The 15,344-nt window shown below is 40.8% G+C and overlaps 2 protein-coding genes and 1 long non-coding RNA gene across 5 annotated transcripts in view; 2 read left to right on the forward strand and 1 right to left on the reverse strand.

Moving 5' to 3' along the window:
• The window catches only part of LOC124320546, a 467,022-nt gene that overhangs the window by 207,653 nt on the left and 244,025 nt on the right, over window positions 1-15,344 (forward strand). The window lies entirely within an intron of this gene.
• LOC124320537 (venom carboxylesterase-6-like) lies at window positions 346-3,010 on the forward strand. 2 transcript variants are annotated; one of them, XM_046783359.1, is made up of 12 exons: window positions 347-484; window positions 576-713; window positions 781-924; window positions 1,018-1,186; window positions 1,278-1,347; window positions 1,427-1,542; window positions 1,606-1,808; window positions 1,876-2,038; window positions 2,115-2,293; window positions 2,362-2,515; window positions 2,575-2,701; window positions 2,768-3,010. In XM_046783359.1, the coding sequence occupies exons 3-12, from the start codon at window positions 862-864 to the stop codon at window positions 2,949-2,951; spliced, it is 1,428 nt and encodes a 475-aa protein (XP_046639315.1). In that variant the 5' UTR covers window positions 347-484; window positions 576-713; window positions 781-861; the 3' UTR covers window positions 2,952-3,010. The 2 variants fall into 2 exon arrangements, with proteins under 2 accessions (XP_046639314.1, XP_046639315.1); XM_046783358.1 differs by having other exon boundaries at window positions 346-713.
• LOC124320566 lies at window positions 2,384-5,616 on the reverse strand. Its single transcript, XR_006913980.1, has 9 exons — window positions 5,244-5,616; window positions 5,001-5,182; window positions 4,811-4,931; window positions 4,582-4,744; window positions 4,370-4,514; window positions 4,133-4,311; window positions 3,023-4,065; window positions 2,569-2,927; window positions 2,384-2,500 (listed from the first exon to the last, which is right to left on the reverse strand). It is a non-coding gene; the product is annotated as an uncharacterized LOC124320566 (long non-coding RNA).

Here is a 15,344-nt window from a genome sequence, read left to right on the forward strand (position 1 = left end):
TGAATTAATCGATTTAGAGAGTTATTGCAGTGTCAATTTTGTTAAATAAATATTACTTAAAGGAGGATTAATTGACAACATGGCAATGTAGTTTACAGTTTAGCGCGCTTTATTTGTTACGTAATTGCGTTATCGCTCGCCGTTGAAGTTCCCACGCCCGCTCCGAAGTCCTTTTATGTCAAACCTAGCACGGCAATAGCTCGTTCCCCGTGAATTGTTATCCCATCAAAACAAAACCCAAATTATCAAAATGTTCATTTATCTTTTAATAAAAGATAAATAAATAAATAAAAGACTTTTATCGTCTGGTTGTTGCGGGGCGTTTATCGAAGGTCCCGTCAAGGGCAGTTTCGTCTTGGATACAGCGCACAGTGTGCACTGCTTAGCCCACACGCCCAACGAGTTTTTCCCACACTCGCTCATTTATTATTTTACAAGCGAAAATTTGTTTGATTCAATTGTTTTGATTCAACTGTAAAATAAGGTAAGAAGAAATGAGAGCGCTAAAATTTCAGTCCCTATTCATCACGCTTCTCATGGCGATTCTTTCAAATTTTTCATCTGCCGGAGAGCAGCAGCAGCAGCCGGTGGTTGACATTCCGACGCTGGGCCGGTTAGTCGGTTCCCAATTGTCGTCGGCGTCCGGTCGAAAGTTTCACGCCTTCAGAGCCATTCCGTATGCGCTGCCACCTGTTGGAGATCTCCGCTTCAAAGTAAGTATATTCAATTCATTTCACTGTAAAAACATGAGCTCTAAATTGCATTCCTTATACAAAAAAGGATCCTATTCCAGCCAAGTCCTGGGATGAAGTGCTGGACGCCAGTCGCGAAGGGCCCATTTGTACGCAATTCAATTCCATCATGGCCGATGGTTTTGTCCACGGACAGGAAGATTGTCTCTACCTGAACGTCTACACACCGCAAGTAAAAATAGGCCAACATGTTTTTTTTCCCCCCAGGTTGTCCTGATTTTCAAATTTAAATTAAATCCCGCGCTTTTTAATTTCAAATTTATAGCTGAAGACGGCCGGCAGCGATCGTCATCTTCTCCCGGTGATGGTGTGGATTCATGGCGGGGCTTTCTACATGGGAAGCGGCAACGGTGAGAACGACAGGTTCGGACCCGGTTACATCCTCGATCGTGACGTCGTCCTGGTGACTTTCAACTACCGACTGGGACCTCTCGGTGAGTATCGCAATTTTTAAATTGGAATTTTAGATAAATACATCCGGAGCTGTCTATCGAGTTTTTAACATTCTTTGAAAAAAATTTCCAGGTTTTCTCAGCACCGAAGACGTCGATGCCCCAGGAAATTACGGACTTCTCGACCAGTCGTTGGCCTTGCGGTATAATTTTCCGCCAAATTTATTTCAAAGCTCGCGCTTGGTTTTATTTGATGTGAATTGAATTTTTATTATTATCAAGATGGGTGCGCGATCATGTTGGCCACTTTGGTGGCGATCCAAACTCGATAACCATATTTGGTGAGAGCGCAGGTGGTGCCAGCGTCGACTTTCACGTCCTCTCTCCATATTCCAAAGGTGATTACCAACTCCGGAATAATTTAATTCGATTAAACGTAACAATTCTAATTTTCAAAAAAGGCTTTTTTCATCGAGCCATCATTCAATCGGGGACAGCGAAATGTCCGTGGGTGTTGGACACACCCGTCGGCGAATACACGAAAATTCTGGCCGAGCATCTGGATTGCCCGACGGCCACTTCCAGCGAGTTACTCCAATGTCTGAGGACGCGCAGTGCCGAGGATATTGTCGGAATCCGACGGAACATCGCCTTGCCGGAATTAGTATTGATGAAATAATTGCAGAAGTGTTATGTATTTAATATTTATTCTCTTTTTTATATTAAAACAGGGATTCGGAATGTTTCCAATGGCCTTCGTGCCGCGGATTGATCGCGAAAGGAAATTGCCGTTCGTTCCGGCCCGGCCGGAGAAACTCATCATGGAGAAAAAGTTCAACCAAGTGCCGCTGATTCTCGGAGTCGTGCGCAATGAAGGAGCTCTCGTCTCTTCGTGTAATCAATTTGATCTTGACACAATTTTCTGCTGGTGAAATTAATTTATTGAATTATGTCCATTATTGCCATGCAGCCTTCTTTCTCAGTGGGAATCGAGTCATGCAGGCCTTTAAAGACGATCCCATCCGCACGCTCAGCTTCTTGATCAACATGGAAAAACGGCCCGACGGCCTCGAAATGGCCCAACTGGTCCACGATCGATACTTGGACAAACAACAAAATTACGAAGATCAAATGGAACAGATCGAACAGGTTGTGTCATGTTAATTTCTATGCGCCTAATATGTTTCTGATTGTTTAATTGAATCGGATGTGTATAGATCATTTCAGATTACGGGTTGTTCAAATGCACCGACGACTCCGTCAACCTTTTCAGCCAGTTCAACGATTACCCGACCTTTTATTATTTCTACACGCATCGCGGACAGTTTTCCTTTCCCCAACTCGTCGGAATTACACCTGAAATGGATTTCGGTACTTCAGTCATTATTTTCTAACTAATTAAAACGTGCATTAATATGCTGTACTTTTAGGAGTGTGTCACGCCGACGAGCTATTTCTGATGTTCACCGCTGGATACCTGCCTCTCATCAGCACTCCAGACGATGTCAAAGTGTCGGAAACTCTTCTCGACTTATGGACGTCCTTTGCCAAAGATGGGTATATATTAGATTTAGATTATAGTATATATCCTATACCGGACTGAAATATTCAAATTCAATGCAGGGCTCCTCGAAGTCACCACGTTGACGACCAGTGGCTGCCGGTCGAGCAAGGAAAGACGCGCTACTTGAACATCAACAGTCAACCGACCTTTGTCAATGACAAAATGCCTTTCGAACGACGATTGGCATTCTGGGACCGCATGAAAGTTCAAAATCGATTGCTTCTCGCCAAGGACGAATTTTGAATTAAAAAAAAAATGTAAAAGAAAACACGTTTTAAATCAATACATGCCATGGAACTCGATGGAAACTATACCTATAAGAATAGTTTGTGACAAGACGTGACGGGCGCGGAGAATTTCCGCAATAATTTCGGCTTATTGTGGAATGAAGCCGCTGGTAATAAAGCTAGCTACGAAGAAATCATTCAAACCAGAATAGGAATTTATTCTAAAAAATTGAAACAGAATAAGAGGATCTAAAATAGAGAAAGATCATGACGTGTACCCCCCTGGTTTGTGAACGCACCCCTGTGGAATCCGCTATGCTTCCCTCTTGTTCCTGTTTCTCTTGAGTGATATTCGAATAGGGGAAAAAAGTTATCGCCGGGTGTCGCGAAAAAATATTCGTGAAACGTTCCCAGTTAACAGAAGAAAACTTGGAATAATTTAATGTGAAAGGTAATTGAACAAGCTACATTTTAGTAACAATTTTGGTAACCTATTTAAAATAAAATCTGTTAAATTTAAATGTTTCCCCTGTTGTTTACTGTTTTCTCGACCAAATCTTCAGAGAATCGGCCCAAGGAAAGAAAAGGGAAAATAGGAAAGGCCCCCTTTTTTCATACGTTCCTTTTCTCACTTTACTAAAAATTTATAAATTTTTTTAAAAAGAAAAGTGAAATAGCGAAAGTTTAGATACAGCTTTTATCTTTAATCCCCCCAAAAATAAAATTTCTTACTTCAAAAATGTGTTTAATAATTCAAGTTTTCCCAAAAGCGTTTTAGAGGGGATATTTGGGACGTTAATGTGGGGTTAATTGGGACTAAAAGGGAGTCTGTAGTGGTTGGAGCTTAGCTCTGTGGCAACGCTGAAAAAAATAACTAGGGCTCGCGTTGCAAGCGTTGGCCTTCGGCTAAGTCACAGAGCTTTCTTGGAAGAATTCTGGAATTAGGCAGTGTTGTGATGTGATAGGGGGTAGGTGCGTCTGCATAGATCCGGCGTAGGCGAAAATTCTATTGCACCGTCAGGCTGACGGTGCAGCTCGAATGAGGTTTTGCGCTATTGCACCGTCAGGCCGATAGGGGCGCTCTGACGGCTGGGGTAAACGGCTTGAGCAAAATTGTTCCTCGCCAACGACTGACGGGCAAAAATTTAAAAAATGGTAAATATGGTGACTTTTAAAAAATTAATGGTTTAAGCTTACATTATAAATGCCATCGATTTTATTCAAATCGTGTTCAAACAAGACATAAAGAGATCAAAGCGCTCTTGTTTTACTCTTTCAAATGTCTGTTGAGCTTTCTTGGTTTTGGCGCGAGCCTTTTCAAACTCTGTGTTGGTCCCTTGTAGTTTTTCTCCTGCCAAGTCTAATTTTTCCACAGCCTAAAGATGAACATAACAAGAAGTTGATCACGGAAAAATGTAAGAAAAAACAACGTACCCGCATATTAGGGGCTTAAATATGCTGAACTGTACGGCTCAACTCGTTCACGCGACGTTCTAGGAGATCACCTTCACGGCGTATTTCATCCGATACAAGAAGATTTTTATACTTGTCAGGTAGATTAGAATAGTCGACAACAATTCTAAATAAGATCAAAAACAAAGAGAATAAAGCGGAAATTGCACCCGAATGTTGTGCAGGCAACTTACCTTTCTTCTCTCTCATATATCTCTTGAGATTTTTGTGGAATGCTAACTGAATCGCTACCACTGGTTGTGACAGACTCGCTATTCATACTTCCGGTAGCATATTACTATCTTGCCCAATGTCTTCCATGTTACCAAGCGACATCGAAATAACGATATCTTCCATCTATTTGGGAAACAAAAATAATTAAAGAAACTGAATAAGATCAATTAAATCAAATTAAATGGTTACCTTTGATTTATTTAAAATGCTGTGCCTTTCACTTCTTTTTTTCAATATTCGCTTCTAAACTAGTTATAGACTTCTGAATGTTCAGCAGGTCTTTTGTTACTGCTCCCATATCTCGTCAAGCCTTGATATTAAAAATACAAATAATGTTGTTACATAACATTTTTAAATTAACAGACAGAACGGATTATACCAAGGCCATGCCTTCATCCATATTGTCTAGGTCGTTCTTTTGACACATTCGCATCGATTTCATTTCTTCCACCTTCTTAGTTTCTTTACCAATTTCACTCAATTGTTTTTCTTCTGCCTGTTTGGCTCTTTCTAATTCCTCTTGGTCGTCCCTCACAGACCTCTCCCACCGTTCCACAATGGCTGCAGAAAATACAGTCAAAATAGAATTTTAAGCCACTAAAAGTTATTATTAAATCAATACCTTGTGTGCTGTTGACCTTTTGTTGTCCAGTAAACTGTCCAGGTCTTTCCTGCTACTTGCATACCACTGAACTCCTTCCTCCTCATTGAGGTTTCAGCCAATCAAAGGAGGTTGAAAACTAGTCACAATAACAATGGTGTAAACAATGGGGCTTTCGAGGAAGTTCACAATTCGAGAATCCTTCCGATTCATGGTCTCTAGAGCAAATTTCGTAAAATTAGAATGAAAACTGCTTTATTTTACACAACGCAGAGACAGTTACAATAACATAACACCCCGAAGTCACAGTCGCAGTGTAGTGGTATACCAAGTAATTCCATTTTCAGGTTTCGGCGAAGACTGAGAAATCTGGGACTGTGGGTTGAAAATCGCGTTGCAGGGATATACAGTACCCACCAAACTATTAGGTACACCCCCCTTTTTTCAGTGCATTCTTATGGCACTACGTGTTTTTAAAAAATGCAATAACTCTTGAACCGCTTGGGCTAGATTTTTTTCCTTTTGGCCCTGAGTAGATCTGATGATGATCTACATTTTTAATACACATGAAGTTGTCGTAGGATTAACCCCCACGGCGCTACGGTATCGTTCACTTTATTAGGTACACCCCGTTTCCCCCCATATACGCCGTGTTAAATACGGCGTTTTAAAAAATTTACAAAAAATACTAAAAATCAAGCTAAAATCTTTTTCTTTGTGCCGAAAGATGCACAATTCTTCACTCTATACTAATCCAAAGAATGATTTACATTTAAACCAACTAAAATAACCCTTCCCTATACCCCAAAGTTTACCCCCCTCAACATTTTTACGGCAAAATCATAACTGGCGCTGTTGCCACCAGAGGCAGTGCAAGCTGTAGTCATTTCCTTGGGGTTTAGGCAAGATATTCTTTCATTAACAAAGAGAATTTTCCCATTTAGTGTAATTGATTCTTTCAATTTCTTCCCGCCGAGGAGGTGAGGTAACATATCAGATTCTACCCTAAATTACATTCTGTGAAAGTTGGCGTCTGGTAGCAACAGCCCGTAGCTTGCAGTGCCTCTGGTGGCGACAGCGCCAGTTATGATTTTGCCGTAAAAATGTTGAAGTGGAAAACTTTGAGGTATAGGGAAGGGTTCTCTGAGTTGATTTTATTGTAAATAATTCTTTAGATTCGTATAGAGTGAATAATTGTGCATCTTTTGGCACAAAGAAAAAGATTATAGCTTTATTTTTAGTATTTTTTGTAAATTTTTTAAAACGCCGTATTTAACACGGCGTATATGGAGGAAAACGGGGTGTACCTAATAAAGTGAACGATACCGTAGCGCCGTGGGGGTTAATCCTACGACGACTTCATGTGTATAAAAAATGTAGATCATCATTAGATCTACTCAGGTAAAAAAGGAAAAAAATCTAGCCCAAGCGGTTCAAGAGTTATTGCATTTTTTAAAAACACGTAGTGCCATAAGAATGCACTGAAAAAAGGGGGGTGTACCTAATAGTTTGGTGGGTACTGTAGGCTTCACTGAATTTCCGATTTTATATCGATCGGTAAATCGAGAAGGGAGCCAATAGCAAGGCCAGATTTTGGTCACGTGGGTGTAGTTTTTCTCTCTAAGCTCCGCCTTTTCCCATTTCCTTCCAGGGAGACTTTTGAGGTCTACGGGAACCCTGTTAAGGCCCTCGGCAGGCTAAAGTCTTAGCCTCAGGGATAATTTTTAAACAAATAATTTTTAAACATACAAAAAACCTAAAAACATAGTGAAAAACAAATACTAGGTGGCAAATATAATCGCATGATATTTTTAAATTAATTTATAACAATATTTTAGTGCTAAATTTAGAGTGTTTCGCCCTGTCCCATATAAACCCAAAATTTTTCCACGCCCACTTTTTTTTCAGCAACTTTACAAATCGGTAGCGGGTAAACTAACGACTCAAAAATAAAATAAAAAATACTGGAGATAGAAAAAAGTGAGACAAATACAATAAAACATTTATTTTATAAATCGGATGATTAGGAAAGGCTCTACACGAGAAAAACAAAAACCGGTCCAAATAACCCCAATCTCCCCCTACGTAATTAATATCACAATTAAAACCCCACTCTCTCCTACGTGATTAATATCACAAATAAAGTTGTCTTTATTTAAAATGTTTTATAGGTAAAAATTGAAATTCTCATTGGTAATTTGTAGCATTAGTAGGGGAGGCCGGACCCATATTTGACAGTTCCGGTTTTTCCCCCATATCTCCCATCCCCTTACGCGAAAGAAAATTTTTTTTTGCAAAAACACGCTTAAATAGTTTCCGCACACCCATGATTTTGTTCAGTTACGTACCTTTAAGAGTATAATAGTTATTGAGGTTTGAATTTTTTCGTATTTTTTTACCAGGCTGGGGTAATATTGGACAGACGCCTGTACCATGTTAGACAGGGTATTAAAAGAGGGATAGGAAGAATAAAAAATTATGAAAAAATCAGGAAATGTAGATGGTAATGTAGTTAAACCCCAAACAAATTTTGGAAATGATATCTTTAAAACTGAAAAAAGTTTTCTTATAGGGAAAGAATTACAACTTTTATATGGGGCGAGATAGGGAAAAAATGTAGGTGGCACTGAAGTCTCTCGTTAAGATAGGACAAAATCCCAGTGCAAAACTACCCCGAAAGACCGTTCTACACTAAAATGTAAATATCGTCTAAACTATTATACTTAAAAATAGAAATTTTGGTGGATAATGTAGGCAAATGACTGGCATATGTTTTTATGTGAACAGTTTTTATTTATAGTGGAGTAAAGTTATGCCAAAAGGCTATGTTAACCTAGAACAAATTGCAAGAATTGATTTTTTTAATGAGCTTTATTACTATCAAGGTAATAAATACTTGTTCAAAACCCTCCGAAGAAATAATTATATTTGCTATTAAAAATATTGAATTTAAATAAAAAATTTCATTTAACTATTAATTTAATACCGAATTTAAAATATTTAAAAGAAAAAAAAGTCATGAAATGATACCTTGTGATAGGCTACATCATATTACCAAATATGTATGTTTTCTGTCGAACGGTATTCTAGTTGTATAATTTAGAAGTTGTTAAATTTAAAAAAAATTTACAGTGCCGCCAAAAAGGTTTAACACGGACTCTTATGCCCGATAGTCCCTAAGTAAAGTGACGATAACTTATAAACTATAGGACCTAAATTTTTTCTATGTTTATTAAAAAATAAAGAACATCCTGATGGGAATGTGGGATGTGGGGTGAAGTGGAATAGTGCGTCAACGCTCTGGAAAAAGGCAATGAGGCTCTGGTTTCGATCCCCAGCTGAACCCGCCAATAAACGTGTTTCGAGCGCCTCGAATGGCAGCACAACACAGATTTCTTGATTGCTTTCAAGAATCATGACGTCAAATATACTATGATGTGTAACACATCTCGATAAACTGAAGCGCCTTTGATCAAGTAATGTAAAAAGCGCTATATAAATCTAATACCTAATACCTTGTTGCTCTTGTCCAAGAACCTTACGCTTATTCTGTGTCCCCTCCGGTTCTTGCTAATATTCCTCCCGGCTTCTCGCCGTTCCACCAACTCTCTGCCGATCACGCGTACGGCACAGCCATCCTGTTACGAGACTCTCTATCCAAAAACGCCTCTCTCTCCTCCTCCCTGCCACCCAAATTTTCTACCTGCATCTCCGTTCCCACTTGCTCGGGTTCACTCAGCTTCTGCTCTGCGTATCTACGGCCATCCCTTCCTAATTTTTGCCAAAGTGCCTCCCAAATTCTCGACAAATCCGCCTCTCCTCTTTCCATTATTTGTGTAGACTCTAACGCAAAAACTTATTGTGGAACAGCAATGGTACCGATTCCCCGGGCTCTGATCTGGAAGCGCTTATTCTCCACCATAAACTAAACTCCAACTAAACAAACCTTGCGCTGACCTTGATTTTGTTCCTGGGGGGACCTCTTTTATCGATGTCGCTCTTGCTGGCGATCGTGTCAATATCCTTCGCTGGTCCTATCTAGCCATGCCCTCCCTTTCTGATCACCCATATATCTATTTTGAGGTTGTGATTAGTGGAATTACTCCTTTGCTCAAAAGTCCAGCCGCTAATAAGGCCCCTTCCCTCTTTCACATTAACCAACGATCATATCTGAACTGACTTGCCCTAACTCTCAACAAATGGGAGCCTCATTCTCTCTCTCTGTCGTCACCTGACTCCATTGACCGCCAAATTGAACGGCTCTCTTCGACCATGGTCAACTGTGCTAGACGTGCCAAAGTAAAAAATCCTCCAGTCTCTCCCTCTAAGACCATGCCCTGGTGGTCTCATGAGCTTTGTGCTCTCCGTTCCAAAGCACGGTCCTCTTATACAGCTTGGTCGCGATCGAAGCTTTATAGTGATGAGAGTCTGTACCGCCGTTCCAAGGCTAACTATCAACGTGCCCTGCGGCTAGCCAAAAGCAAAGCATGGGCTGACTTTCGAGCACGGGCGTCGCCCGGCGATACGTTCAAGATTCTTGCTTCTTTTTCTGGGAAATCAAAATCCATCCCTGTACCCTCTGAGCTTACTGTCAATGGAGCCGCAACAACTGATCCCTCCATCATCACCAAAGCGTTCGCTGAACACTTCTTTCCTGTCGAACAACCATCGGACATTGACCACTCTGCTATTCTTGATTCTGCTAATTCTGCTCTAAATCTCTCTGACTCGGCGGTTCCGCCTATATCTGACTGGGAATTCGAATCAGCTTCTAAAACACTTAACAAAAAGTATGCTCCTGGCTATGACGGTATCTCTGCTGACTTCCTTCTTTGTAGCCTTCCTGTGATAAAGTCGCTTCTCTTCAAGATTCTCAATGCTTGCCTTTTGCTCTCATTCTTTCCCATCAACTGGAAACTCTCTAAGGTTGTAGTTATTGGGAAACCAAACAAGCCCGACTATTCAACTCTCAACAGCTTTAGGCCTATCAGTCTTATCTCTAATCTGGCCAAGCTCCTTGAAAAAGTAATTCTTGGGCGTCTTATCTGGTACAGTCGTTCATTAAATTGGATAAGCGACTTCCAGCATGGATTTAGGGAAGGAAGGTCCACTGAAACAGCAGCCCACTCGCTCATCTTTTTTGTTGAATCTGGTTTTGAAGAGGAAAAAGTAAGCGCAGCGGCCTTCCTTGACATTAAAATCGCTTTTGACTCCGCGTGGCATCCGGCGATCATTGCCGCTTTGGCCATACGTTCTTGCCCTACCTATCTTTTAAAATTGGTCCATAGTTTCTTAACCAGCAGAACGGCTGTCTTCTCTGTGCAAAATGCTACTCTCTTGAAATCGATCTCACTATGCTGTCCCCAAGGGGGAGTACTTTCTCCTTTTCTGTGGAATATTCTGATCGACGACCTACTCCGCCTATCCTTTGACTTCCCCGTCAGATTCATAGCTTACGCTGACGACATCACCATCGTTACCTTTCACAAAGATCCGGACATTGCCACTCATAATCTTCAAATTGTCTGTGATAAGGTGGGGGAGTGGCTTAGCTCCAGGAAACTGTCCTTGAATGCACTAAAAACGGTGTTTGTCTTGTTCTCCCGTAAACGCTCTACCTGGACGAACATTCATATCGTCGTCAACAGCGTCATTATACCCCCGTCCCCTTCCGTTCATTTTCTCGGGTTTATTGTGGAAGCCAATTTAAAGTGGAAAGAACATCTAAAGGCGAAATGTACGTCTGCGAAAAGAGCACTCCTCATGGCTAATAGTTGTCTCCGCCAATCCTTTGGATACGACGGTAAACGACTCAGGTTTTTGTACCTGTCTATCGTTGAACCCGTAATCTCGTACGGCTGCTCCGTCTGGCTATCCGCTCTCAAAACGAAAGCTGGTGTAAAGTCCCTAAGATCCTTCCAGCGCTTTGCCGCTCAGCTGATCACCCGGTCATTTAAAACAGCCCCAACGGAATCCTTATTTATTTTAGCCAACCTTCTTCCTCTGGACCTAAAACTTATGAAACTTGCAGGCCTCAGATATTTGTCTACTAAATCTGGTGAATGTTTCTCTTCCTGGTCTCTAAAAACTCTTGTGTCCCGTGTTCCGTCAGTCCTGTGCTGTCCGGAAATCCAGCCTACTAGCTCGTTTTTCGATGCCGGTAACCCCCCATGGAGTATCAAACCAATAATTTCTTCTGTATCTGGAGCCTTAGTCCCGTTGCTATCATCACATCAAAAAGTTCTCAGGCTTGCCTTATGGGCCACCTGCCAGAAGGAAGCTCCCAAATTCTGTGTTGTAGCGTCAGACGCTGAACGTGTCCGATTCATCCACAACTGCTCTCTTCCGCGTTCAACTCCCTTTCGCGGTACCGTGTATTCTGCACTTACCAAGGCTTTAGACGTTATTCTCAGCCAACGCCTTAGTTTTAATTCCTTCGAAATCTTCCTCCCCAGTCAGTGTGCTCCTGCCCAAATACTGCTATTTTCTCAGCTGAAGCGAACTTGTTTAAGAAAATCTTGAGTGTTGGCAATTCATGTCATCTCATCCTCTCCGCCGACGCTCTCTCGCCCGGCTTTCAGCTGGCCAAGATCTGGGCCGCCCTATCAGAAGCTATACCCCATCCACTCCCCTATGTTTCCTGTCTTGACAGGGCTTCGATAGTAAACTGCATCTCTGATAGCCTCTATAGTCACTGGAATGAAGAATGGATCTCGTCGACAAAGGGTTCAGCTACACGCCTATTTATCCCTACAGTCTGTTCTGCCTCAGCCCTTCTTAATCTTCGTCCCAGCGTCAGTGTGTACCAACTTATTTCTGGTCACTCAATGGCCACCAAAAACGCTTTGGCTTCTCCGAAACCTCGGCATGTCTATGTGGGCATGCAGTCGAATCAATCGATCATTTTCTCTTCGAATGTCCCCGGTTTGACCAGGTGCGTCTCACAACTCTTGCCGTCGCTTTCGAAAGCATGCCAAACTCAGTCGGCTGGCCTTTTCCGCTCTATTATTTTCCCCAACACGTCCCTGTCTGGAACGCCCTGGTCAGCTTTGTGCACAAAACAAAACGCCTAAATTTGAATCCAGTCCACTAGAGTTGTGTGCAACTTTCGGACAGTATGATCCAATACGCTCCCCCGCCTGGCCATGTATTACCTGTTAATTCATGCGATCCCAGAAGGTGGTCGTAATCACAGATGACGAGGTGACAGATTCTTTCTCTCTCTCTGGAAGCGCTGCGCCTCTATGAGTTGAGCGATGTTTTCTGCCTACACCTAGTCCTTACTTTCGGGTGTTCTCTTGCTGCTCTCCTCTAGTCACCCACCCCCTCCCCTCCCCTCTCAGCCGTCAGAATTCCAGGCCGTACTCTGGGAACTGTGTCCAGGGCCCCTGTGCTTCATTAGTAGCTATACCGGCGACCGTCGGCCGGCGGTCTTGAAGGTTCTACCAAGCCGGGAAGGTATTTCAACAAAAATGAGCATTGGGTGTCCTGTGTACACCTGCCTCAGAGATGACGGCAGGCCCAGTTTCCCCTTTTTTTTAACTGTTTTATTGCGTATTCTTGATTTTATCCCTGCGTGTACATTCTGTAATTATTTATTTCGTGGGTGCCAACACACAGGGCAATACTCAGCATCCGAGTTACGCCTTATTTAATTTAAAAAAAAAATACCTACCTAATCCTAGAGTATAAGAATCGATCGTTGAATTATGGTGTTAATAGGACTTTTTCTTTAGTTATTCATATTTAAACTTAGTCTATGATTTTGTCTTATTAAAAGTAAGTTTACAACAATTCCCACCACGAGCGTTGTCATCGTTCTGTTTACAACACAGTGTATGTCTCATTTCAAAAAGTAAACCATGAATGTTACACAAAATTTCGTGTGTTCCATGTATTTTGTGCAGTACTTCAGAAGGTGATTTAGTACCCGTTGGTAAAAAAGGAATTGAATCTCTAAAACATGCTGCAGTTTGTAGATCAGAAAATGATCGCTGTATTCACTTCAACGATGGAATATTTGACATTAAAAGTGCAGGAAAAATTACTTGAGTAAAGAAAAAATCGCAAGGTGGATAAGTAAACAAGAAAACAGTGTTGAACAAACAGTATTGAAAAGAACCAGATCAAACTATCCAACTGAAGATATCTGTTTGTTATGTGGGTTCCATCTAGTAATCTCTAAAATAGACCCAAATGATATTCACGGTGTAAATAAAATAGAAACTTTACAAAGTTTAATGAAAATAACTGAATACAGAAAAGATTCATGGTCAAGTGAGTCATAGCTAGAATAACTGGAATTAGTAAATTAGATAATGAAGCTGTTTCCTACCATCATATATGTGATGTCAATTTCAGAACAAACAAAAAGACACCAAGTTGTGTATGCCCAATAGGCTCACAAGACTTCATGGTTGATAAAAGAAGAAGAATAGGACGACCAGAGGATTTACTGAAACAAGAAGCATTCAATAACATGTGTGAACATATGGAAAATAATAAAGAAATGGAAAGTTACACAATGTTACAGCTATGTGAACTCATGTCAACTTTCGGTGTGGAACCATACAGCTGTAAATTCATGAAGGCCAAACTAATGGAAAAATATGAAGACAGTATAATTGTAATGTCATCTGGAAATGGTATTGTTGATGTTGTGTGTATTTACCAAACAGCAGCTTCCATATTGAAGGATTATCTTGCGAATTATAATTCTACATGTGTCGAAGAAGATGAAATTAACATCCTCAAAGTGGGAGCTAAAATTCTTAGATCTGACATATTACGAATGAAATTCTCTATGGATAGCTACGAAATAGGAGAAAGCTTGTCCAGCCAAGCCGAATCTTTGTCCGTTTGTTTCATCAAATTAAAAATTTTACTTGATGAACTGTTAACTGCGAATTCCAGCAAAAAAAAAATAATGTCTATCGGAAAATCAATTATGCAAGCGGCAAGACCGCGCAGTATGATTGCCCCTTTACAGATGTGCTTTAATAAAGTTACAAATTTATCATACATTACTAATTTTATTTATTTATTTTTTTAATTTTGCAGATTGGTCTGGGAGTTCAACTGCATAGTCAGTATTCCTCTAAAATTTTGGCTGAGGAACTCCATGCACTTGGATTTTGCTCATCGTATTCCGAAGTAGTTCGATTTGAGAGAAATGCTGCATTAATGAGTAATACAGTGCTTTCCGTTAAAAAAAAACTCATTTGTGCAACACGTAGCTGATAATGCGGATCATAACTCATGCACACTTGATGGGAAGGACACCTTCCATGGAATGGCAATCATTGCTGCAACTACACCAAGTGCAGGAAGGGTAACATTTACCGTTCCCAGAAATAAGGTATATTAATTTGTGGGTATGAAGCGACGACATTTTTAAGTTTTAACAATTTCATTATAAATAGGTTGATGATAACAGTATCAAGAACGCAGGTGAAATGCAAATAATACCACATTTTATTGACAAAAGAGTTCTTTCAAGAATAACGTACCAGAAATTGAACTGGGAACAAATGGTAGATATCGATGAGCTATTTGACAAATTGTGGCTTGCATCATGGTTCCTTAAGCAGCCAAGACCAGGGTGGCATGGTACGATGCAAAGTGCTATGATGATCAGAAATCATCCGGGTGTATCAGACATCGTTTTTCTTCCAATGATTGATCTATCAGCGAGTGATGATACAACAATCTACTCGACGCTATGTTTTATAGCAAGCCAAGGAGTAAGATACGGGTTCACACCAATTGTTACTTTTGATCAGCAGCTTTGGTGGAAAGCGATGCTGATCATAGAAAATTCAAGCTTGCAGTGCCCGACGAGAAACATAATCAACAAACTTGGCGGGTTTCATACACAAATGAGTTTTTTATCTAGCATTGGCCATTTCATGGATGGAAGTGGACTTCGTGAAGTCCTAGATTTGATTTATGCGGAGAATACTACTCCTCATCTGTTGTCTGGTAAAGCGATCACTAGAGCTATACGTGGTCACATAATTGTTGAATCTGCTCTACACGATGTCCTTACATCAAAATGAATCATTGGAAATCAGCGAGACTGAGGTACCTTTCTGTAAACTATAGTGACGCATTTCATTAATT

The sequence above is a fragment of the Daphnia pulicaria genome, chromosome 1 (assembly GCF_021234035.1).
Source record: "Daphnia pulicaria isolate SC F1-1A chromosome 1, SC_F0-13Bv2, whole genome shotgun sequence".
Classification (NCBI taxonomy): Eukaryota; Metazoa; Arthropoda; class Branchiopoda; order Diplostraca; family Daphniidae; genus Daphnia; species Daphnia pulicaria.

What these genes read in the sequence shown, in the direction of transcription:
- LOC124320537 (XM_046783358.1), top strand. Translation starts at nt 495, where the DNA reads ATGAGAGCGCTAAAATTTCAGTCCCTATTCATCACGCTTCTCATGGCG. An exon ending in CTACCGACTGGGACCTCTCG is followed by an intron (nt 1,187 to 1,277) that starts GTGAGTATCGCA and finishes AAAAATTTCCAG; the next exon opens with GTTTTCTCAGCACCGAAGAC. An exon ending in CCTCTCTCCATATTCCAAAG is followed by an intron (nt 1,543 to 1,605) that starts GTGATTACCAAC and finishes TTTTCAAAAAAG; the next exon opens with GCTTTTTTCATCGAGCCATC.